We start from the raw sequence: 24,528 nt of genomic DNA on the forward strand, positions 1-24,528 counted from the left end.
TGGTTTTGAACCTGTTCAGGAGCTTGATGAGATGAAATTCTGAAGACATGTATATGAAGATGAGCAGCAATCTGTAGGCATACACCAGTGGCATATCTCAGCATATCAAACAAGGATATGAACTTCAAAAGAACAAAACAGAACAGGTTAAAAAAAATTTTTAAATTGTCCCTACTATAAATTCAGCTATACTTTAATCACAGTCTATCCAATGACAAGTTTAACAAGCATTTTAAGATATAGAGTGGTCTAGTTTAGAAAAAAAACCCTACCCAAAACCCAAAAAACCAAACAGCACTAAACACTTAAAAAGTCTGATAAACAAAGACTGTTAGTCTGCAGTTCACAGAATAACTTTAAACAATCCACCTGGACTAAAGCATAAGCAGAGAGCTCTGTAAATTTACTTTCCAAGGAAAGAAAGTCAGTCAGCTCCCAGAATATGTGTCTACATGGTACCTGGGCACTCGCTCTGCAGGGACAGCTGAAAACTCAGCAAGTCAGAAATGGCAGAGCAGAATGACAGGGACACTTCTCAATCCATTTCTTTAAGTACGCTCCAAATGACAAGTATGAAACAAAATGCTTACCAATGCTATCCATAGAACAATATATTCATCAATAAAACTGTTGAAGTACTGGTCCAAAAACAGAAGTCCTGGCCCAATAAATGCAGTGTCCTGAAGACAGATTTCACTTTTTGTCATGTGAGCCACCTATGTTTAAAAAAAAAAAAGAGACACACATACACCTCTGAAACATCAATGTGACTACCAGAAAACCTGCACCTTTGTTAGGGAAGAGCGTGCCATCCTTACCCAGCAACAGCCTGCTGGCCTGGTTCTTAGGAAGTGATCTGCAGGCAGGCCAAGGGCTTCACAAATGCTTCAGGGCCTGCTGCTCCCTGACAGTTTCTTTCCCAAGGACCAACCTTTTTCCAGATTATTCAGTCAGCACACAGCACTTTAACAGCTATTTTGAATTACCAGTTGGGATTTTTTGACTTTATTATGTGAGAAATATGTACATGTCCTTTGGTGTTCTTCTGTAATGTGTTACATCTACACCAGTGCACTTTAGCTATTCGCATGGGTTCCCCACTCTATGATTTCAGTGCTATAATTGAAGGGAAAGACTATGCAAGTGTATTTCACTTGACATGTTGTTTACCAGTCTGACTTGAAAATTTTGGCTTTACTTAGCCAAAACCTAACTAGAAACTAGGCTTTTGCTTAAGTGACAAGACTTGTTTTCACTGTTTAGTAGAGACAGTAACGTACACACAGACACTTTACAGAATGACCAAGAGAAGAAAGATTACAGGGGGGGTGGGGGGGAAGGAAACTCTTCGCCCCACACATCTTGATCCACCTTTAATTGAGAGGCAGAAGAGGGAATTTTTTTGTGAGAAGTTGGAGACCTAATAAAGGACATATGAAAAGTCCATTCCAGGAAGCTCAAAAATGGCAGAAGAAAAGTAGTCTAGGTGCCAAGTTTGATGTAAAAAAATCACCCTGTCCTTCCTTGTTTCCATGCGCTGTGGACACTTGGAAAATGTGATTAAAGTAGTGAGAGGTTCCTGTGAACAAAGTGGTCACTTAGCATAATATAAATCATGTTCAACTCTACGCTGAACAGCAAAATCCACAGACAAGCCTGCGAGTGTCCCAGTCTAAAAACAAGGCAGAGCACAAAGGCTTACAGCCAGAGGAGAGCTGACGATGGCTCCCACTCTAAGCCAGCTAAGGGTGCATCTCTCCTGCTGAAGGGATCTGCTGCAGGGAGCAATTCCTGGCTCACATCTGGCGTGATGTGCAACAGCTACACAGGGTTCGTGCCCACGGGGCAGCTCTGGCACACCCACACAAACCACACAGCCCCTGGCTCCTGGCTCCGGCCTCCACCTGGTCACACCTTAAGCTTTCACTGCAGTTTGCTCACTCTGGAGCGCCTGAAGGACAAGGCCTCCTGAAATAGTACCAAAACACTGAGAGCTAAACTCACAACACCCTTTTCCTGCTACCCTTACATATTTGCCTTGCGAGCAGACTATCCTCAAAGCTACACCTAAAGCATCGAGGGCAACAGGCTTTGCTCAGAAGTGTCTGAGCTGACACACACAGAGCGATGCCTGCTGGTTACAAGGACCCAGTGGTCCTCTGAATGAGCAAGGGAGCCAAATGTTTGACAGACGAGGTGAACTGCCTCAAGTGCAACCCTGAGGATCAGTCTTCTTATATCAGCATTCTCTCTCTTGAACCAAGTTAGTAGCTCACTAGGTTTAACTCACTCCAGTTTACCAAGAAAAAGTCTGTAGAATACCTGTTTTCTAGTGTTTGAAAAATACCATGCTGGGAAAAAAAAAAATCAGCTGGTTGGATTACTGTTAGCAAATACATAGTAAGGCATATTTTTTATTTTTAATCCATTTATGAGGTTTTTCATTACAAAAGACAAAGATAGAAATGTTTATCTCTTCTGTTTAATGATTAAATTCCTATTTCAGGTAACTAAATCAGAAGTCACAGCACTGTTAGTAAGGCTTGAGGGACCACAGTTATGATATTAAAGACAGACAGTATATTTCTAGGAGAACGTTAAACAAAACTGGAAGTTCTAATCAATACATTCAACAGTAAGTATGTATTAGTGTCAGTGTCATATATGATCTCTCGGTAGGAGCCCGAGCCTAGATCAGTGTCTTGGTCATAATGAAACTGGTAACACATTGGCAGTGCAGAATGGGAAAACTTGCACGGTGCCTACTGACCCAGCAAGTGTTAAGCCAAGAACCAGTTTAGTTTTAAGATGTTTAGGACTGAAAGAAGATTCCTTACCACCAACTTCTGTGAGATTTTAGCATTCACAAATCCAAATGTCAAGACATACAGGCAGGAATGTTTTTCAAACAGCTGAGTTGTAGACTTTTTATAGATCATAATCGCCAGTGTGATAAGTAGTCCAATGTGCAGGCCTGGGGAAAGAACACTTGTTCCCTGAAATACAAATGGACAGAAAATCTGTTTTAGGCTTTAGTCACACAGTGAGGTCCAGATTCTATATGTATTGCAAATCCCATTAAACAAAACCAGAGTTGGCAAAACTAAGGGTGAGTCCATTGGCATGATGTCACTGGTATTACTACCCTTTGCAGTGACAACTAATCAATTTTGTGAGAAAATTCATTGCGAGGTTCCTGCGAGAGGAGAAATTCAGCAACAGGCAGAGAGAAGGTAGATACTGAAGCCTTTGCTTTAGCCATCCAACACTCATATGCTTGTCTGCTTAAATACTTAAACAGATAAAACCCCCTTATGATCATCTTAAACACAACAAATTATGGGCATAAATTATTTAAACCTCATTTTAAAGCAACTTACTGCTATTGTAGATCCATTCTTTCCAACCCCTCCGCCAAAGATGACACGGAAGTAATTGAAAGAAGAAAGTGCTGTTCCGCACAGTATGCCAAAAACTGCCAAGAACTTCAGTTCTAAGCCCACCAAAGGGACCTGACCAGAAAAAACAAGAGAAAGATATTAAAAATTAAGGATAACACCTTTTTTAAAAAGTGATTTAAGAAGCTACTGGTATCTACTATACAATTGTTTTATTTGAACTCTCGCTTTCCCAGGAACGAGCTCAGGGCAGTGTTTGAAATTTGTTTCCTTACTAAGGAAACAATGAATTTCTTTTGTCATGTTTAAACTCAACTTCCGAGTACTTAAGTTCTGGTCTTGGAATTTAGCTAGATCTCACTGTTTGTCCTTAGGATGTTCTTCAAATATTTTTCCAACATAAGCAAAAACTTGAGACAGACTACTGCATCACCAAGGTGTGGGAGGGGGAAGGATAGTTCCTTCTATTTCACTGGGTAACACAACACTGAATCACAGGAAACACAAACACCATCTGCCTGCTTTGTGTTTTGGTACATGTTATTTGTATGCTGTATCTTTGCAGTTAGAATAGTCTCCAGATACAAATTTTAATTGAACAGTTACCTTTCAGAATCAATTGCAGTTTCAAGGAAACTTCCAAAGGCAGCAGAGGATTTAAAAAAAAAGAAGTAGTAATAAATTGAAATCATCGACTATATTTTTGAAAATAGATTGTTTTGAGATACAGCATAACTACCACAGATTTCAGTACCGAAGAGAAATCAATCATAATTAAAGTCTAATGCACCTACTTTATTTCTCAACATGAAAATAAGCTCTTTGAAAACAGAACAAAAGCAGGATGGGGAAAGGAAATGAAGTTCAGCTAAACATTTAGTTGCCAAGTAAATTTATGAATTAATTTTAATTATTTGGTGGTTTATATTTAGATTAATTTGCATTTGTTATCAATAGCATGGAATGGTCTCACCTCTTCCATGTGCTATAACCAAGCGGAACTATACATTTATGAGTAAAGAAAGGTTGAAGATGTTAGTCGAATATACTTTTGATACTGTCCACTGAAGTGCATCTTTAAAGATCAGAATAAAAGACAGAAATCAGGAAATGCTTCTGGAAAGAACACATTTCCTGAAATATAGATATTAACATTTATGTCGGCTGTGACATAACTGTTAAAAATCAGGACATCTCCACTGGCACATAGATTACTTAACCAAAAACCCCCTAACTCCATCCCATGGTTTTGTTAGATTAAAGCATTTATTCTGCAAATTTTAAAATAAAGCATCCTATAAGTCATTTAATGGAACAGAAATGTATGTCTTAAAATAAAATACAAAAAAAACCCATAATCAAAACAAAAACTATTTGTTAAAGCTTAAGTATCTGCAGAGTATTAGTTCCAGATCAGAAGTGGCAGATGGGGTCTTTTTTCCTCTACATAGCTCTGAATTTGTGCGTAGGAATTCACACCATTATACCTAAGTTAACTACAACATAAAATTAACCTACATTTGTACAATAAGCTAAAACACAACATTAGACAACTAGTAGGTGTCGATGGTACTTGCACAGGTTAGCTTCAAATGCCATCGGAATGGTGAACACTTAACAGGAACTGAATACTCAACGGGAACTCTGAATACTTAATACACTTACCTTATGGTCCCATATTGCTGTGCCACCATATGCAGATATCAAGAGCATCATCGTTATCGCTATCTGAACTTCAGTTACATCAACTCTATGAAGGAAAAAAAGGGAGGTTTAGTTAAGGAAGAGGTCTTTTTGCCATAAGTGTAAGGCAGGCAAGGGGGGAAACCAAAACACAGTGACTTTAAATTATCTCCTTAAAAGTACTTCAAGTTACATCAATGTATACAGAATATGATTTTCCTTGACTGAGGAGGCACACATCTTTGGTTAAGATTTAAAATTAAACATATACTCCTTATCTAGAGCAAGCTACATATAACTGTAATGGGGGAAAATCTTTAATGAATACATTGTTAATTATTTGACAACTCTGTACAAATTTACAGAGTTGTTGCTGTGTAAGCATCAAATCAAAATAAAATCAAAGTTTAAGGCAAGCTCATAGTAAATGAAATCAAACATTTCCATGAAAAGCATATCATATTAAAGTATGGACCGTGCAGGCTGGGACAGAAGGGATTTCTTTAAGCCATCATATGAAAACTTGACAGATACAGCCTGCAAAACATAAGGGCAGTATCTTGAGGACTAAATCAGTGGATAGCTAAGCATCTGTCCTGCTTCAAAGGGCATATAGTTGATATCTTGCTTTTTTCCATAGAAAAAAATTTAAGATAGGTGGCCATGTATGCTCCCTAAAGTCTGGACTCTGTATTCCATCTTTTTCATTCTCAGACAATAGAGCCAAATTCCTTCTTTCTGTATTTGATTGATGAAATTTTTTGAGAAGAGCTGAATAAATTAAAAAGTTAAGAAGAGGCTCATGAGAAAGATTTGGTATTTTTAATAAAGCTTTAAAATACATTAAAAAAATAAGGAAGTGTACTTCTAAGTACCTATCTAAGGTACTGTTTATGCTACTGAAGGTTTTGAGACAGGTACCTGGTTTTTGTTCTGAAGTCACCAGAAAACAGGGACAAGGGATGTTTAAAATACAACATTTCCTTAAGCAGTTAGAATAAATTTGCTGTCTTAAAGTATTATGACCAAAGTCAACATGTATCATTACTTGCTTTGCACGTGAACTGTTTGCACAGGAAACTATTTCTAAAGGGAGATAGGAATCAACTCTTGGCTAATGGAAAACATGTATCTGATCTTGATAATCACAGTAACACTAAACTCGCTTTTTTCATCCGAAAGACGGTGATAACATCTGATTAAGTTTCATCACAAGCTTCAGACTCTTCATCTTAGAAGAGGTGTAATTTAAGCTGCAACTAGACGACGTGCTGAGGAGCTCATCACTGTCCACAGCTGTTGGAATGGGCAGTCCTCCCTCACCTGTACTAGCTGTGGTGCTCATCAGGCTGCAGGGTGAACCAGCTGACCCTGCTACCCCCGTAGAGGCTTTTAATCTTCTGCCCATTTCACCCATTGGATTGAAGGCGGGTGACAGTCTGTGCAGGGGAGGAAGGGGACAGTGCTGCGGGGAGTCGGCTCTTCCCTCTCTACCAGGGATGGGGTGTTCCATCTGCCCGGCCGTTGCTGCAGGTGTGCGCTGAACTTGTGTGTTACGTCATGCAAAAGTGTCCATATGCCACTGTTCAGAGTTTGTGCTCTGTACTACTAAAACCTACGTTTCTAAGCTGTACTGCATTTGCGGGTGGTGGTGGCAGGAGGAGGCTCAAACTTGAAGTTGAGTCACTACACGTGCCAATGCTTAGTAGTTAATTTTACAGAGGCTCAGACACAGCCCAAACTGAGAGTCCAAAGATTTTAATCAGACACTGTGCTGTGTTCTACCTAACCTGACAGTGGCACGGTACTCCGCTGCTCTGATCCTTCCTGGCCATCACCGCTAGGACTCTCTCATCTGTCATTTGACTTCTAAAACCAAGTGCTGCTAATTCAGGAACAGCATCAATGAAAGCCTTCTGTCTGTGTTAAGTATTATCATATTTACAGCAATATACTATTGCCTTAATTTAGTCTCTCATCTCTACGCTCAAGATAAATAAAATTTTGAGCCTTGTAACAACTCTGACCTGTTCTCACGAAACAGAAATAAGTTATCTTGGGGAAAAGTGTTTATTGAACTTCAGACGGTAAGCATGAAACCCCTGGCCATTCTGAACTGCTTGTACTGTCCATTATCACTATATTTATGTAGAAGCCATTGATTTTTTAATGAAGTTTTTGTGGCATGGGTGCCTCAGTGCCTTCCTGATCTAGGGAAATCATTCTCACCTTTTATGCAAGAACGACAGGCACAGAAAAGCAATCATTGCTGCACAATCCTAGAGCTCATGGCATAGTCCATCTCTCTTCATTGTAGTACACTGTCAGGTACAGAAATTAGCCTATTTCAGCCATCACCCTAAAGCATCTAGTTTTGTTTACAGCACAAGATGTCCTTTAAAAAAAGTAGGATGGGTAGGCAGGTAGAAGAGTTAGAGTTTGTGTGGTAAAATGTATTATCATAAAATAAAAAAAGAGCACTTAGCATTAGCACAGAGACAGCTTTCTTTTGATTCAGACATCAAACAGTATGCAAGGGGATAGCTGATCACCAGCCTGTGTGCCCAGACTTGCTAAGGTGCTTTTTCCAGGTCAGAGCTAAGTAGGATTATAAACAGGTGACTTAGCAAGTGACTGGGATTTGTGGAATGGTAGCCTTCATCTGTCACATATTTCCAATTTTGCTGCTACAGAAGTCTCTGATCTTTTCATCTTTTCAGAAATCTTTAGTAAAGTGCAGCTCGTTATTTAAAAACAGCAAAAGGCCATGGCTAGGCACCACCACAGCTGCGGGAGGGTGCAGCAATCCCCACACTATGAGGAGTTACGTTGCAATTGTTACCTTCTACATAAATGTCATGACACCTCCTCCTACACTGCAGTGAGAACAGATGAAATTTCTACCAAGTCATAAGCAGCAACACAGCAATCTCTAGAACTGTGACCTAACACATAACCTAAAGGACATCAAAGCCAGTATGAGCCAGATTAAAAGCAAAGCCCCCATATAAACGTGGGGTAATTCTTCAAGCACTGACATAGCTCTGTGGAACTCCTTGCCTAAGGATGCAATGGATGCAGAGTTCATTCAAAGGAAGAACGAAAATGTATATCGAAGGGAAACTCATGAGCAGGGGAATTCCTCTAAAAATTCATGTGGTTCAGAGTCCTCTGGGCTGAAACTGTTCTGTGGCTGGGAGGTTACAGAGGCAGGTACTGCGTATGCTTGGTCTGTCCCTGCTCCTACACAGAGCACTTGGTTACACTGCAGGCAAGACCCCTCTGGCCTAAATCTGCATGGTACTTGTATGGGTTCTGAGAACAAATCCACAGACAGAAGAGCCAAACACATGCAAAGAAAACATACACAGCTAGAAATCAGCTGCTAAAAGAACAAGTCCTCTACTTGGTACTATGTAGAGTCTTGAAGTTCTTGCCAGGTAAAACAAAAGTCTGCTAGGGTGTAAGGGAGATGAGGAAGAAGGCAAGAGGAAGTGACAGCAAGGAAAAAAAACAAGAAGAAATGGAAATCAAGTAGCTAGCGGTCTCAGACATTAAGCCACATGTATTTCTAAAGATACCTACTTACTTTCCAAACCTTAGTATGCCTGATACATATGTCTGCCAGTGAGCAGAATAGAACATGAACAGTCCCACAAAACAACAGAAAAACAACCAGTCAGGATTTGTTCCTAGTCGGATTGCTATGCAGGGTCCAAGGACAACAAATACTGAAAAGCAGAAATGAACATGTTAGTCATATACCCTCTGCTTGCAGTTAAGAGAAATAAAGCAAAACAAAAAAATAAAAATCATAAGGCATTTTACACGACTATAACAAAGCAATGATATGACTCATACTTTACTGAGTAGCTCACCTCAGGGACAGTCCTGGCAGGAGAAACCAAAACACAGGACTCCTTTTCTTCCAGGCAAGGGCCCTGCCTTCTAGCCTACAGTGGTAGTTCTCCCTTCTCCTGGCCTTGTCATCTCCTGTTCTTTGCAACACTGACAGCTTCGACTGAAAGGCCCAGCTCAGAGAGACTGGTAGTTGCACTTCTCTGGGAAGTGAGGCATAAAGAACGTACCAACTCCCAAGGCAAATGTTTCAGCCATTAAACTTTTACAGAAGTACAGGCGTTGCCACCACCCGCAGCTAAGTTATGGAAAGTACAACTATGCAAGGCTTACTTTTTAAGGACTCTAAATCAACTTTTTTTATTACCAAACTGATATTTTGGCACCTCACTCCTAAAGCAGAATCCTTAGTTTCACATGCCAACATCAGTCTTTTTAGGTCCTTAAAATCCTTTATTAGGCATCATCTGTACCCTACTCGAAAACACAGGCTATGTATAGTAAAAAATCTCTAAGCACGCTTTTATGGAATTCTTTGTTCACCATCTAGCTGCTTCAAATAACACTATGTGAAGATGCACAGTAAGAGCAGAATGCACCTTACCCAACATCTGCTAAAGGTACTTCTGAAACACCCTCCCTGATACTGGTCAGGGATGCAAAGGTGAGGGGCAGCCTTGGCTGCAGTGACCAGAAGATGGTGAAGTTATTCTAAAAGAAGGGAACATGCCGACCCTCCTCTGAGGAGGTGGTTGGACTAAATGATCTCCAGAGGTCCTTTCCAACTTAAACAAATCTGTGATTAATCCGCCCCTCTTGAAAACAGGTAACTTTATCAAAACTAGCGTGGGTAACAGTAGGTTAAGACTACCTGTGGAAATAGAGTCGCAACCATGATCAAAGAGTTCTCCCAGAGGAGAACTACTGTTTGTTCTTCTGGCTTGCTTCCCATCAATGGCATCCAGAGACTGGTAGATAAAAAGTCCTAATGCACCCAGGATGTATGCCCAAAAAGGTGCCTGAAAGAGATTCACATAAAAGTCACTAGGCAGTTACCCATTTCTTAGCTGATAATCTATTTAATTAAAGGTAAAATATTGCTCAGCACAAAACTATACTACATTGTGCTACTCGTTACTTAGTTAATGGACCAACCAAATTCCTTGCGCTAATCTAGTACTTGCGCTAATCTACTACTACAATGAATTGTAGTAACTGCTATAATGAACTACTCCAGATACACCAGTGAAACACAGGTCCTTCTATTTATTTAAAAAAAACCACAAAAAAAAAAAAAAAGACTAACCTCTCTTCTGCATCAACTGACTTATTTTTCTACCTTAAAACCACAGTATTTCTGTATTTATTTGTATTCTTTGTGCTGAAAAATGTTATGAAAATAAAATTACTCTTTAAAACAAAGTAGTAGCAAGGCACTTACTAAAGTTCTCAGCTGTTTATGCAACAGACGTAAATCTGAGCAAATCATCTAAGCAACATATACATATAAAAAGCCATTACCTTTTACTAAATAAAGACTTCAGCTTTCAGGAAAGAGATTATTTGCAACATACATGATTACACAGGCACTTTGGACAAGGGTTTGAAGAAGTTAAGTCATTCACTAAATACAAAGAAGCAACTATCTACTTAATACAGAGTATCAGAGTTTCCAAGCTGTGAATCAGTTATGTTAACACTGTCTTCAGTTCAAAGGAACTGTCCTTCAGCAGTACCTTTCAAAAGCATTATTTTCCAACCCACAGTCAGTATGTCTTTGTTTGTCTAGGAATTAGTTTTTACTACACGTCTGCCAGTGAGTGGAATGTAAATATAACTAATATAAAATTATTTATAATACCTATTGAACAAAATACAGGTAACATTTGCCTCAAGTAGTTTTGAGTGGTATCCTTAACATTTAGAAGCACTGTTCACAAAAAGAGAGTCAGAGTTAGGTATAAATGCTAGAAAAGCAACTTGCAGGTTAAACAAGTGAACAGCCACAGGCAGTCACAGAGCCGAATCCTTCCCCACTCCCAGGTAAGGGACAGCTGCTGTAGCTCTACACCTCAGCAATTCCTCTCCTGTGGCACAAACAGACCAACATGATTACGTGTATTTCCTAAGTTCAGTAAAGGCTATTAAGCAGATTTAGACAACAGATCAAACCTCAGTGAGCTGAGATTTGTCCACACTCACATAAACCCAGTGACGCTGCTGGGAAAAAAGGAAAAATGACAGTTGCCAACCTGTTCATAGGTAGGGACAGGAGAAGGCAGCAATCAGAATGCAGATGAGGTGAGCTGCTCCTCCAGGCATTGTTTTCTCATCATTATTATACTCACTGACTTGAGTTAGAAAAAAATAATGCCTCTGGTTAGACTGATCCCAAAACATATCCTTCCCAAGAACCAGCATGCTTAAGGAAGACTGAGTTCTGAACAGCTTTTCTGCTGTTATTTAAGACTTCCTCATGTATTCAAGGCTGGATGATACGCTACATTATGGATTAGTTTTGTGCTTTTAATATGGAAACAGTACTGTCAACTAATTTATGATTTTCCTGCTACCCAGTATTTGGATAATTTCATTAATAAAACATTCCATCATTTAAACTCAAATGCTTGGCTTCTTCACCCAGCTTTGAAGCAAAAAAACAGCTACAGGTAGATAGTCTGGATTTGTATGTACATAGAAATCCAGAAAAGTTAGAAAATTCTTCAGAACTGGCAATGCCATCTTTCCCCTTAATCCAAGGAAACTAAGAAAAACTGTAATCACAGATCATGCTAAAAGCCTTGAGAGGTGAAAGGGGATCAGTATATATTCTCATTCCAATGGACATTTAACGTACTGGTACCTGATAACCCCTCCAAAAATCACACTATAGAAATCCAAGTCAAGTGATGACAGCAACACGTTTGATATTAACCAGTGGAATTAGTTATTTAGGTTTCTTCTCCCTTGTCAGTCCATTTAAACAAAGGAATTTTATGTTGGAGAACGAGGCTAAACCAAGGAGCAAGTTCTTAGCCATCTTTTGAAAAAGTTCCTCTCCTCTGACAAAGGGGGAAGGACAGAGCCTGTGGACAACAGGAGGAGCCTGCTGCCACCCTGGGTTTGCGGATCACTGAGAGCCAAGTGAAGGAACAGAGAGCTCAAGGGCCTCTCCTGGTGCAAGCTCACGTGCGCGGACGTTCTGCAGGCAGGGAGGCAGCGACTACCTGTTGGCCTCCATTCTTGCTCTCCACCTTTCCAAAGCATGAGGGCTGTCAGCTGCTGCTCAGGTATTTCAAGGACATAAAAGCACAGTTAGGACCCCATGGAAGCTAAGATCATTTTAAATGTTCTATAATCCACATACTAAAGCTACCACAGTACCTGTACCAGCTTTTTCAGAATAACTTTGTGGTATGGAGAATAACAGATACTCTCACAAGGCAGCTCCTAGCACAGACTTATGAATGAAGCATTGTGAGCAGAAAGGCTGGGAGAAATGACTGGTTCCACTGTAGTCCTTTGAAGTAGTATTTTAAAGACATTCCAAATTTTATCACTGATATTACTGTGAAGTGCCACTAAGGCAACCTGCAGTGTTTTACGAGGTGTCCTTACTGTGACATCTACTAGTTACAAAAAGACAGCTTGAGATCTACAGAAAGTTGTCACGCTCATCCGTGGATTTTGGCAAGTAAACCAGGCCGCACCTGGAAATTCTGTCCAGGCCACCACTGGTTTTTTGGTTGCATCAGCCTCCCCTCCTTTTGCAAGCATTCACCTATAACTGAAATAGATTTGAGTTTGCTTTAAAGTCATCAGGTTCTCCATATCATGGACAGAAGTAGACTGTATACAGCGCTAAATATGCCAGACAAATTCCTTACCCACTCCCCACCATGTGAGGTACATCACCAGTTAAGTCAAATACCAGAGCATGGGCAGGTTTTTTTTTATTCAACGGGATTATATCCATAGTTGAAACACCAGTCAGGAACAGAAACCTGTTACGGCACATTTTTTTTCTCATTAGCAGTAGTGCTGTATGCTTGGTATTACCACAGTCTTTCAAAATGCAAGCTCCATGAGATACAACCTCAATTCTAACCAAAGGAGAAAGCTTGGGTGCTGGTTACTGTAGCCAGTTTATGGGAGTTTCCATAACCCACAGAACATGATGAAAGAATTCTTGTTCAAGGCAACATCATCTCCATTTACCTTACTTCAAATCAAATGTAACACATTAAATGTAAAAATAAGCAAATAAATCAGCTTCAACTCAGACTTCTCTTATTAGATCTTTTTGACAAAGCAATGGCTTTTGTCGTGTTGCACATTATAGTACAGGTATTACCATTAAAACTGCTGATCCAAGTCTGTTTGCATTAGCTCCGGCTGGGAGAAATAAAAGCAATGGTTCCCTCAGAGTCCAAAACTAAAATGCTCTGCTCCTTAATGATCTGGAAAGAGGGGGAGAGTTCTCATCCTTTTCCCAGCAAGGATCATTGATATCCATTAACACCTGTAGCGGATGCATCTGTATCCCCGCAGCTGCGGAGAAGGGAAGAAGATCCTAGTAAGAACAGAGCAACAGGTGTCTGAGAGAGCTTAGAAACACAATCTGAAGCATTTCACCCCTAGGCTGTCAGTTCAAATTTAACCCGAAGTAGTAATAACCAAAGTAGTAATAACCAAAGGTCACCTGTGATCAACTATGCATTTAGCAGAGTAAATGGATGCTCCAACGTTTTGACCAGTAAAATACAGTTTTCCAAACCACCGAAGGTGCACAGAGGTTTCTGAAGTTCCTAACAACCACAAATTCTGTCTGCTATTTGTCCTCTCAATACAGCTACAGCTGCCATCTCCTCCGCCTTCCCACATGCCTGGCTCTCCATCCAGGGATGTCCCCTGCCGGCCTCCCACGCTGGACCCAAGTAGTTTGCAAATTAGAGAAGTGGGAGCATTTGAGAATGCTGACACAGCTGACAGACTCAGCAGAAAGGTCAGGAGGCTCCCAATAATCATCAGCTTTTCACTGATGAGGTGTTTATTATCTCTGCCCAAAGTTATATCCTGTCCAAGCAAATGTATTATTTGGCCAGAGCTAGATGCTATTCGTGTGGAACTGGAAGAGACACAAACCTGGAGGAAGAGGGAGGGGGAGGATGCTTCTCTGCTTCAATTAAAAAGGTTCTCTGAAAGATGATACAGCCCCAGAATCTTGTCACACACAGACTTGGTACAGCAGGTCTGGTCACCTACTGAACTAGAGAGTGTCAAAATAAAACCATGTGCATATAGTGTTTGACAATATGTGTGGCAAGCCTCTCCTTCAGGAAAAAGTGTAGGTTGAACAGCAGTCCTTGTTCTTCTGCTCCTGTGATTCCACCCCACAAAAGAGCACGGACAGCTGCAAAAGACTACATGTAGTACATATTTCAAGCAAAGCTCTCAAGCCCAGAGAATTCAACAGCTCAGGTATTTGCCATATTTAAAGATTCAGCCCCCCTTAATTACTCATCACATTTAGTCATAATCTCATTTCCTCAACCCACAGCTACTAGTTTTGCCCTCGTTTACATGGCCCCTCTTGGGAACAGATCCAGAATAAAGACATTTTTACTGGACTCCCTCCCTCTTTCCCCCAAACATGGGTGATTTCCCCCACTTCTGTTTGGCACAAAGCAGTATGTACAATTGTACTAACAGCAGGAGAGGGGAAGGGGCTGTTTAAACCTGCATTACAGCAGGGAGAGAGGGCAGGGAGGAACAAAACAAAAATAAGAATCAAATAATCATGCTACAGCCCAAGCGCACTTCATGCATACCAGGGACCACCTGTGCTGCTTTAGCATCCTCCTCTCCCAACAAGCTCCTTCTGAAAGAGCTCCTGTCCTTCTGTCTCAGGGTTCCTGAACCTTCGTTGTCTTACTTTGTGCCAAATACCTCTTTTCCCATTCACTACTCAGTGCTCCATTCTTCACTTGCAGGTATGGGCTGGATTCCCTACCCCACTCCATGCTTCACAATTCTCCTCTACCAGGGCAGGGGCTTAATGCTTCTTCTGTCACACACCCACGTCCCCAGTACACACCAGCTGCTCCAGTTCACCCTCTTTTCTACTACTTCATTCTCTCTCCCACAAAGCTCAGTTGTGCCCTTGCTGTCTACATAATGTCATGCCTGTCAACATCTTCCCTCACTTCCCCCTCAGACAATCTCTCTTTCAGTTTAAAAGGTGGGTTGTGGGCTTTTTCTGGTTGTTTGTTTGCAGGGGGTTGTTGTGGGGTTTTTTGTAAGGGAGGTTTTTTAAAAAGAGAGAGAAGCAGAGGACAGCACCTCACCAATGTTCCTCTCCTTCCAGACAGTTAATAGTAGTGCTAGCTGGAGCCACCCAGACCCTCCCCCCTACGTTTTGGTCTCCCTAGATGTATGGCTTTCTAAATAGCACTTTCAGCAAGGTATGGCACCCTTTAATAAATTCACTACACCATTTCTTAAACAATTCTATAGACCCAGCTATCATAAGCCTCCCTTTCCTCCCTCTGTTCTCTGCATGAGAACCCTTGAGCCCCTGCTCCCTTTTGACATCACTGCCCAAACTACAAATCCATAACCTGTGTTCTTCTCTTCCTGTCTTCCTCTATTCCCAGTCACATCCAGGAAATTACAGACAACAGAAACAAAGGCTTTAAAACAAACCAAAGAAATGAGACATGATGGAACCTAAGAAGCTGAGAGCAAGCAGGACAAGTCTTTATCACTGGATGAAATCTACTCTGATCAGTTTGGGGGGCTCTTTGCTTAGAACCTGCTGTAACTGCTACAAGATTTTTTTAAAAATCAATACAAGGTAATAACTACTGTTAGAATGAACTTCTGTCCTAGAATTCTACCTTCCCATGGTATTTTTGAGAGATGTGTGGCTAAGCTTGATGGATTACTGAAGCTAGGCCCCTCCATGAGCAACCCGGAGAGCAGCTGTATCAGTTTCCTTTTGAAATGATCTAGAATTGTGTTTAGCCAGTTTTCTTCCTAGTGTTAATGCAAGAAAAAAATTAGCATGACAGTTTTCCCCAGAATGGGAAGGAGTATGACAGATTCACCTGAAAAAAAGAAACCTAATAAAGTAACTGCAGCTACTTCAGAGAAGTCAGCTGGCAGTGGAGCAAAACAGTTCACTGTTCACAGTTCACCTAAGAAGTGCTTCTTGTACAGTCTAATGCAGCAAATACACACTGTTCATAGTTAAAGTCTGCAAAAATTTTTATTCCTAAATATCTTATAATTAGTGTCAAAAAACCCACAACAAAACAAAACAAAAAACCCCAAACCCCAGCCTGCACTCACAGTGAAGAAGGTATTTCAGGCCTCCACAGAACATGAAAGGTGCAGGTAGTGTCCTCCCTACCACCAGACCTGGTGTAGCAGTCCTGTATATTATTTCTATAGATTACTGTCCTAAATTACACAGAGTAGGGGGAAGTGGACAAACACTCCACACACATGGATTTTAGTTATGACAGCACTTAAGGGGTGCAATCTGCTAATGGCTTAGATACAAGCAAGAAGGCTTATGCTGAAATGTAGATTTACAGGGGATGGTAGTACAACCATGTTCCTACCAGACAAGAAGGCATTACTGAAGCACACAATATTTTATAAAGCCGAAACATATTGCACTAGTCAGCAACAAACTGGCTGTTAGTGGCTGCTGATGAAAATAAAAAGAACAGTGTATAAGGAAATAACAGCTACACAGACAACAAGGGTACATTGTATGCTTTTAGACATCAATCACATTGTGTAGTAAGGAGGGAAGTATTATTAAATTGTGGAATTCACTGCAATAGGACATAACGGAAGCTGAAAGTACAAATGGGTTCAAAACAAATAATTCAAAAGGCAAAATCATGAGGTGGAAGGTGTCTGTGGAGAAACAGATCCATCAGCTGTTGTTCTGGCAAGTAACCTGCGTAGAATCCCTCGCCAAGAAACCCCTAAACCGCAGTCTTCACAACTGAAAGTGTATACTGGGGAAAGATCTCTTTTCTAAGCATCTACTAGCAACTACTCTCCAAGGGATTTCAGCTACCAGTCTTACTTGTTTTGGATGGTTTGTACAAACATTCAGTGTTTTCAATAAAGGACTAATAGAAATCTCTCACTTAAGACTGGTTAGGGAAAAAAAGAACCACACAAACAAACTCAAACAAACCCCCACCAGAACCTCAAACCTGCTTGTTATTTTATCTGAGTCTTCTATCCAGTGGTCCTACACTATCACCAAGAGAATATTAGAAGTTCTTGTTAGTCCATCAGGTTATCAAGACTTGTTCATGAATGGAAGAGGTGGCTTGGCAGAATAGAGGTGATGTTGAAGTGCACTATGAATTCTGTGAACATATGTTCACTCTGTGATTCAGTCACCTTTAACATCATTTTGAGTTCCACCTTCCTCCTAGCCCTTCCAGTCTACACACCCAAGTCAAAAGTACGAAGTAGATATTACAACAGTACATACAGCACCTATTAGTGTTGCAAGTTTTAGCTTTTTAAAAAAGCCATCCAGACACATAACATCTTAGGCAGAAGACAAGCTGAGTCACTAAACAAGCGGAAGAGATATAATGATGCCCAAAGGGATGCAGCAAGAGAAAGTGAGGTCTATTTTCACTGTGAAGAGGCAACAAAAACCCAATAGGATAAGGAGTCTGGCTCTACACTACATATTTATAAAGCATATACTGATACCTGAACAAGGAAGTTTAGTCCAAACTGTAGGTTCTTCTAAAATTCAGTTCCCACAATTAAAAAAACCCAGTAAAGTTCCTAAAACTCAACCTAAGATTCCTGGAAAGAGTAATTCTCTGGATGTCTGTGCCACCTTTTTCTTTTTGTACAGGAGTCTGCAAAGGAAAAATAACTTAAAATTTACTTTCTGGTTTTGGGGTTTTTTTGAATAGCAAAGAGAAGATGCTAAAATGAACATCCAGACACATAGCTGGCAAACAACAGATATCTACATCACAAAACTAAGTCAAAGGTAGCAGTTCCACAAGCATTTTAACTCTGAAAGTGCCACTAGAAGACAATCTGAAGTTTCCAGCCATTCACGCTCCTCTCTATCCTCCCTGGTCCTACTGCCTGCAACACCACTGAGTGACTCTACCTGGTGATGCAAATCAGGGAAGTGATTAGGGCTAGACCAAAGCAAAGTTCATTTTGATCTGGATCAGCTTCCTGATATGCCTGACACAAACACCTCTGCTAACACAAAGGGCAACTACAGAAAAAGAAAGGGTGCTTCCGTCAACAAAAACACTCACCAAAGTATATCTAAATCATTAAAAAAAACAACCAACCACCACCTCTGCCATTAGGATTTAAGCCCATCAGGACACAAGAAAAACAACAGTCACCCTTCAAGATATTTCGCAATTTTCCCCTGATATTTCCCATTCTAACTACCATGAAGACTGTGGCTGTGAAACTTCTAACAGGCTGGGAGGCTCTGACAGAGCTTCTTAAACTGTCAGAGGCAAGCCAGTTGTAGGCAACCCAGTTTAAGTGACAGCAGCATCAGCCCACATTAACAAGCCGGTTTTCCCTCCAGAAGCTAAAGCAATTAAATGTTTCCCACGCAAGGATGGGAAGCAGTTGAGCCACTGACATCTAACACATCTGCAACACAACCGAACCTCGACTCTGAAGTAAGCGATGCTGAAGTGGCGTCAGCCATGCCTCATGGCCAGCTCTGCCCTGCTCCTTGGCACACCCCGCTCCCTCCCTCCTGGCCAGCTGCTGCTCCTACCTCCACGGCCCCTCAGCTACAGCCTTCCTCTTGAGAAGGGACACAGCTTACGCCTCCTTCCCTGCACGCTGCCCGGGCAGAGGTGCACACATGGGAGGTAAGATGGTCCCTGGCAGAGGCTGGGTCTGGCCCGGGCCAAGCAGCCGGTGAGAGCCCCATGCCCATGGGGACCTCCGGTCAGCGAAGGGCAGGGAGGAGAGAGGAGCCCACTGAGACTCGTCCTTTTAGGCGATCCCCCACACTTCAGCATTCAAACCTTAACACCCGCCTCCAGTTTGACCCCTGCATCCCCGCTCCCCTGATGTCTTTGCGCAAACCCCCAGTGCTACCGTAGCTCTCCCTCCCTCGGGAAGGGCCACGAGTAATCACGGCGGCGGGGCCGTGAGTGACAGGGCACAGCGAGTGACAGACAGGGCACCGCGTCCCGCGGCGGGCCCGGCCCCAGCGCTCCGGGCACCGCCAGGAGGTACCGGGGCGGCTCCCCCACAGCGGCCGCCCGGGGCCGAGCTGCGGCACCCGCAGGGCCGGAGGGCACAGGGGGCCCCGCGGGGCGGCGGCCGGGGCCGGGCCGCGGCGAGGCCGCGCCGGGAGGAGGCGGTGGCGGGCGGGGAAGGGGTCAGGCTCTAACGGAGCGGCGGCGGCGGGCCGTGGCGGGCGGTACCTGCTCGGTGGCGCTGGGGCAGCAGGCGATGAGCGGCAGCGCCGTCAGGCAGTTCAGCAGGAGGCCGCCCAGGGTGATGGCGTTGGGGGCCAGCCCCAGCGGGACCTGCTCCACCAGCCAGGCCCAGTACGGCTGCAGCCACGGCTCCAGCAGCGAGCGCCCGGCCGCGCTGTAGCGGTGCTGCTCCAGGCGCTTCAGCTGCGCCGGGCTGAGGGGCGCGGGCAGAGCCCAGGACACGGCCATGCCGCCGCCCCGCCGCGGGGCCCGCCGCTCGCCGCGCACCGGACGGGACCGGGGTCAGGCCGCCGCCGCCGCCCGGGGCGGGGCTGAGCTGAGCCGCGGGCCGCGGCGGGAGGCGGAAGAGGCCGACGCCCAGCGGCGGCTCTGCTGGGGGGAGCCGGCGCCTCCGCCGCAGCTAACGCGGAGCGGCCGCCCTCGCCCGCGGCCCCGGCCCCGGCCCGCCGTTGCTTCCCTCACGCCGAGTGCACGGCGCCCTCCGTCCCTCCCTCCCCACCCCGCAGCAGCGGGCCCCTTCCTCGGCGGGTTGCCCTGGCTGTGGCGGCCCCGCCGGCCCCGTCTTGCCGTGAGGGGAGGGGGGTACCCCCGGCGGCGGGGGGAGCCCTCGCCCGTCGGGGGGCTGTGCCCGGCAGGCCCGTCCCGCCTGCCGCTGTTTCACCAGGCCCGTGGGCAGCGCGGCGGTGCGCCCATGCCGCTGCTGGGTGCGGGCGGGGTGGGTTGAAGCCCCCTCTCTCCTCTGATTTTCCTTATTCATCTTACTTTCCTCTTGCAGTTGACGGCCGAAGAGCGGGCGGGGGGGTGTGCACGCAGCAGGTGGCCGGCGAGGCTTTTTTTTTTTTGCTAGAGCGAGGCATAAAGGCAGGGGAGACCTGCCCGCGGTCAGCAGGACACCACGGCCATGTCCGCAGGCAGATCATCCCCGCTGCCCCCGGGGAGTGGTGGTCTTACATGTTGTGGGGCACCTGGACACTGCCTTATACAGGACTTGCTTCATCGCCTTGACCCGCTTACAGAAGGCACTTCAAAACAAATACACCTTTTCAGAAATGGTAGCATCTCAGATTATTTGAATTGGTCGCGTGGAGGACTTTAGATGTATCCCTGAATCTCCAGGAACATAAGCGCTTTCTGAATGTGGCCAAGGAAAGGTGAGCACTGTGTAGCTTTATGAAAGATGAAGTAAAAAGTGTAAAATACAACCTCTAACATGTATTATACACCCAAATGGCATCTTCTTAGAATAAAGTACCTTTGTTATAGTTATTCCATTTTAAATCAGAGGCTGCAGCCTTCTGGCCAGACGCAAGAGTTTCCTGGACAGAGCTGTTTCCTGTTATTCAAAGTGAGCTGATTCATTTTGCCTGATAAAGTCAATATGGTTTTGAGTAGGTTTCTCTACTGCAGGGGTCAGGAATGCTTGACATTTGCAAAAGAGTGGTTTCAAAATCCCTTGACATGATATGTGCATCCCAAGTGCTATGTCGTTCATCAGCTGATTTCATTTACAGAATACTAAATACAGTCTGATAAAGCAATTGTGATTAGGAGCCAAAACAGAGAAGAGAGGAACGGCCAGCAAAAGAGCGAGTAATACATAATATAATAAAGAAAAATGTAATAACAGCCAACCAGGGAATGGCAAAAGGGAAATGTGACAGTTAGATTCACAACCAGCCAGATCCACAGTCCACTGGAATCACTGGGAAAAGGTAAAACTGTTTCTTTTAAATCCCTGTGCATTATTGTGGTCGATGAACATAATGGTACTGGCATTAATGGGGAGATTGCTCAAGCTCTTTGTGATACCAAGAGGAAGAGAAAAGAAGTGGAGGGAAAGTAAGTGGTGTAAAAAGAGGGCTGCATGAGTAGAGGAAGAAATAAATCCCCTACTAAATTTATCACTGAGCTTGGGGAAGGGTTTGTTTTAATTTAAAAAGTATTCAGCAACAGAGCATAGAACAAGAGAACATGGAATATAAAGTCCAGTGTGTTTAGACTTCCAGCACTTCCTCAGTATTCAGGATACAGTTTTGCTTTCAAATGCTCGCTGCTTCAGCAAAGCAGCAGCTTTACTTGTCAGTCAGGAAAGCAGGCCATGAAAATCAAGTGACAGTAAGTACACTGTGCTTAAAATAGAATGCCTTTTGCTCCAGAATCTCAATGTGCAACAAAAGACATTTGTAAAGTAAGTCTCCCTCCACAATGTTCTGTAAAAGGTAGCAATATTGTACTTTTCCCCCTAGAATGAAGTACAGGAAGCTTGAAACGTATTTTTAATAAAAGGACTATTTTTTAAAATTTCTGACTCTCAATAAAGACCTCCTTAAAAACAGCATATCCCAATTTAAACATTCTTTGAAAGATTTGCACGTATTTTTTCTCCTTCCCTCTACATTTGAGAGATTATTTTCAGTGAGGGAAAAATGGGCTGGTGCTAGCTATGATATTTCAATGCAAATAGATAACTACAATGCCTTTATCAAGCTCCACATACAACAATTTGAGAATGGATCTGTGTTTATACAACAGTAACATTTATATGCCAAGTGCCCTTCCATGGGCAAGGAGAGCAAGCGAAGAGAAGACAAAATCTTTTTCTCCGGCTTCCTTAAAAATAAACCTCTTTTTCTAATTAACTTTGATTCTTCTTTCTCTGTGTGTCTATCTGTCTGTGTATCCATGTTTTGGTCTGCGTTCTTATTCCTTGACCTGTGTTAAGTGACACTGAACACCAAGGCAGAGCTTTCAAAAAAATTCCTGCCAGATATGTGGAAGTGTGCAAAAAAAGAAAAACCTTATTACAGGTGCTATAACCTCAGCACATACTTGTTGATAGAGAGTGTACATAGCAGATAACATGAATAATGCAAATAGGTGAGATCTTAAAGTGGTTTCACATATTATGAGACTTCATGGAACACAACCATATGCGATAAAAGCACTACTAGTTTCACTTCTGGAGATTTGTGTTTTGCTGTTACTTTATCTCATATGACCAGGTTTTATTTGCTGTCCTCTGTTACTCCTAGGTCTCTTTCAGGTCCACTAATTTCCTGGAAATTCCATATGAGCTGACTTCGGAAAAATTTATTCTTGGGAGCATTGGGCCATATTTTCTACAGCACAATACTCTGCTGCTTCTAGTCTCTAGGTTGTTTTGCCTGTAGTTTTTGTTGTCTTTGGTACGTCTTTATTCTCCCAAGCTGGTACTAACTGCAAATTTCATTAGTATTTTCTTAACGCTGTGGTTTTGGTCACTTTATTTCATCTATCAAACACCATCCCTGGAGAATCCCATTAGGCAAATCATCATAAATCAAAACTTTATCTTTTGTTGTTCTCTATTTAAGGTTCTGCAGCCTGTTTTAGACCTACTAGAAATCCCTTTCCTATCCTACCCCATCCTATCATTCCTCTCAAAGTAATTTTCAATTAATTTTTAATCCAGAGGCTTGGCTGGTCAGCATAGTTAGTGAAAGTATGAATTTATAGCACATGAATACCCACTCATCTCAATTCCACCCACACCCCAATACCCAGTACTTCCTATTGGCGTGATGCATCTTGAGCCCGAGGGACAGACAGTGGCAAATGCTGGGCAGTGCAACTGGGGAGGAATTAAGGGCATCTAAATGTAATGCTTACAGTTCACACAATGAAAAGTAGCTTAGTTCAGCTTGTCTTTTAACACTGCTGGCATCTGCTAGAAATTAGAGTCGCTAATTCCGTCAGCAGAGAGCCTACAGAAGCTGAGATCTGTGCTGGCTGCCAGGTTATTATGTATGGTATATTAAGGCTGAGGAGGCAGGTAGATACATAAGCTTGAAGCTGTAAGCATCATTGCATATGAAGTGCAGATGGTTACACACATCCCTTTTGGTTTACTGAAAAACAGAAACTCACAATAACTAGCTTTTGGTGCTGACTATAATGTATCTCAACAGACTGGTAATATTTTTAATGAGGGCCATGTGCTTAAATGATTAAATGCTTAAACCTGCGTGGCAGGTCAGTTCAAACTGACCCTTTCCCACTGCCTTCTGTGCTTCAAAACAGATGGAGTCCCGATTCAGTGGTGAGATACAGAATAAAGAGAAATTATTAATCCTTTATGAAATTTTCTTCTTAGTCGGTGTGTTGCCTTCTTTCATACATAGGTGTGAATGAATGTGTAGGAGAGAACTGATTTTGGCAGGAGCAGGGTGAAATGCAGGTGGAGGCGTGTCCAGGATCACTGAATGGAGAATTTCCTTGCACAGATGGCAGCCCAGAAGAAATTACAAAGAAAAAACAGAAAGAAGAAGGATTGCAAAGCAAGTAAGATTCACAGAACAAAGTGAGAAAATGCATTCAGAGATCCCCAAAGTGGTAATTCAACTGCATAAACACCAGTTCAGCAGTGGTGGTTCATAGTAACACATTCTTTTATTATTGCATAATTACTGACTGCTGAATATCTGAAAATGCACTGATTTCAAATAACCATGTTGTGATGTACCACTGGTCTAAGTAGACCTTTATAAACCATAACTGGAGATCAGTCATTAGTCAGTAAACACATAACTGACTCTATCTATACAGCTAGAGTGAGAACTGGTAAATAAATGACAGGGCAACAGGGAATTGACAACCTGGCCAATTGTGTGTGACCTAGTGTCTCACATGCTTCAGAGTTTGCTAGTGACTTATAGACAACCACCCCCACTCCTGAAATACTTGAAGATTAATGACGTTAGAGTCAGAAAAGTAATGTAGTCATTTTACCTTATCCAAGGCATTTTTGACTTTCACAGTAAACTCACTAGTGATATGGTCTGAGTCCCTTTTCTGCTATGATACCTACAAGAGCTCCATGAATTGCTGATCCAGAATGATGAAAGCTGTCATGGTTGGCATTTATAATATTTAAAATATTGAATACATATGGATACAAAATTGCATGTATCTGTAGCATTTATTTTCACTCACATTCTGTGTCATGTACCTTGAAGTGTAAGCCCTTGGGTTAGGTAACTGCTGATACTGGTTTCCCCTCAGTGTGGTGGGCTCAAGTTCCTGCTTTACAGTATATGGAAATTAAATGAGAAATGTGG

The 24,528-nt window shown here is 42.7% G+C and overlaps 1 protein-coding gene across 3 annotated transcripts in view; it reads right to left on the minus strand.

Annotated features, from left to right (window-relative positions):
* CHPT1 (choline phosphotransferase 1) overlaps nucleotides 1-19,734 on the minus strand; it is a 32,653-nt gene extending 12,919 nt beyond the window's left edge. For 2 of the 3 annotated variants that reach the window (XM_074901977.1, XM_074901978.1), the window contains exons 1-7: nucleotides 19,418-19,734; nucleotides 9,811-9,958; nucleotides 8,671-8,812; nucleotides 5,064-5,148; nucleotides 3,381-3,512; nucleotides 2,838-2,996; nucleotides 591-716 (exon numbers count right to left, since the gene is read on the minus strand). In XM_074901977.1, the coding sequence (XP_074758078.1) occupies nucleotides 591-716; nucleotides 2,838-2,996; nucleotides 3,381-3,512; nucleotides 5,064-5,148; nucleotides 8,671-8,812; nucleotides 9,811-9,958; nucleotides 19,418-19,660 (1,035 nt within the window). In that variant the 5' untranslated portion in view covers nucleotides 19,661-19,734. Of the gene's footprint in view, nucleotides 1-11; nucleotides 123-590; nucleotides 717-2,837; nucleotides 2,997-3,380; nucleotides 3,513-5,063; nucleotides 5,149-8,670; nucleotides 8,813-9,810; nucleotides 9,959-19,417 lie in introns of all 3 variants that reach the window. The other variant, XM_074901979.1, reaches the window with a different exon arrangement.
* Between the last annotated feature and the right edge of the window lie 4,794 nt (nucleotides 19,735-24,528).

This window comes from Athene noctua, chromosome 3, assembly GCF_965140245.1.
Source record: "Athene noctua chromosome 3, bAthNoc1.hap1.1, whole genome shotgun sequence".
Classification (NCBI taxonomy): domain Eukaryota; kingdom Metazoa; phylum Chordata; class Aves; order Strigiformes; family Strigidae; genus Athene; species Athene noctua.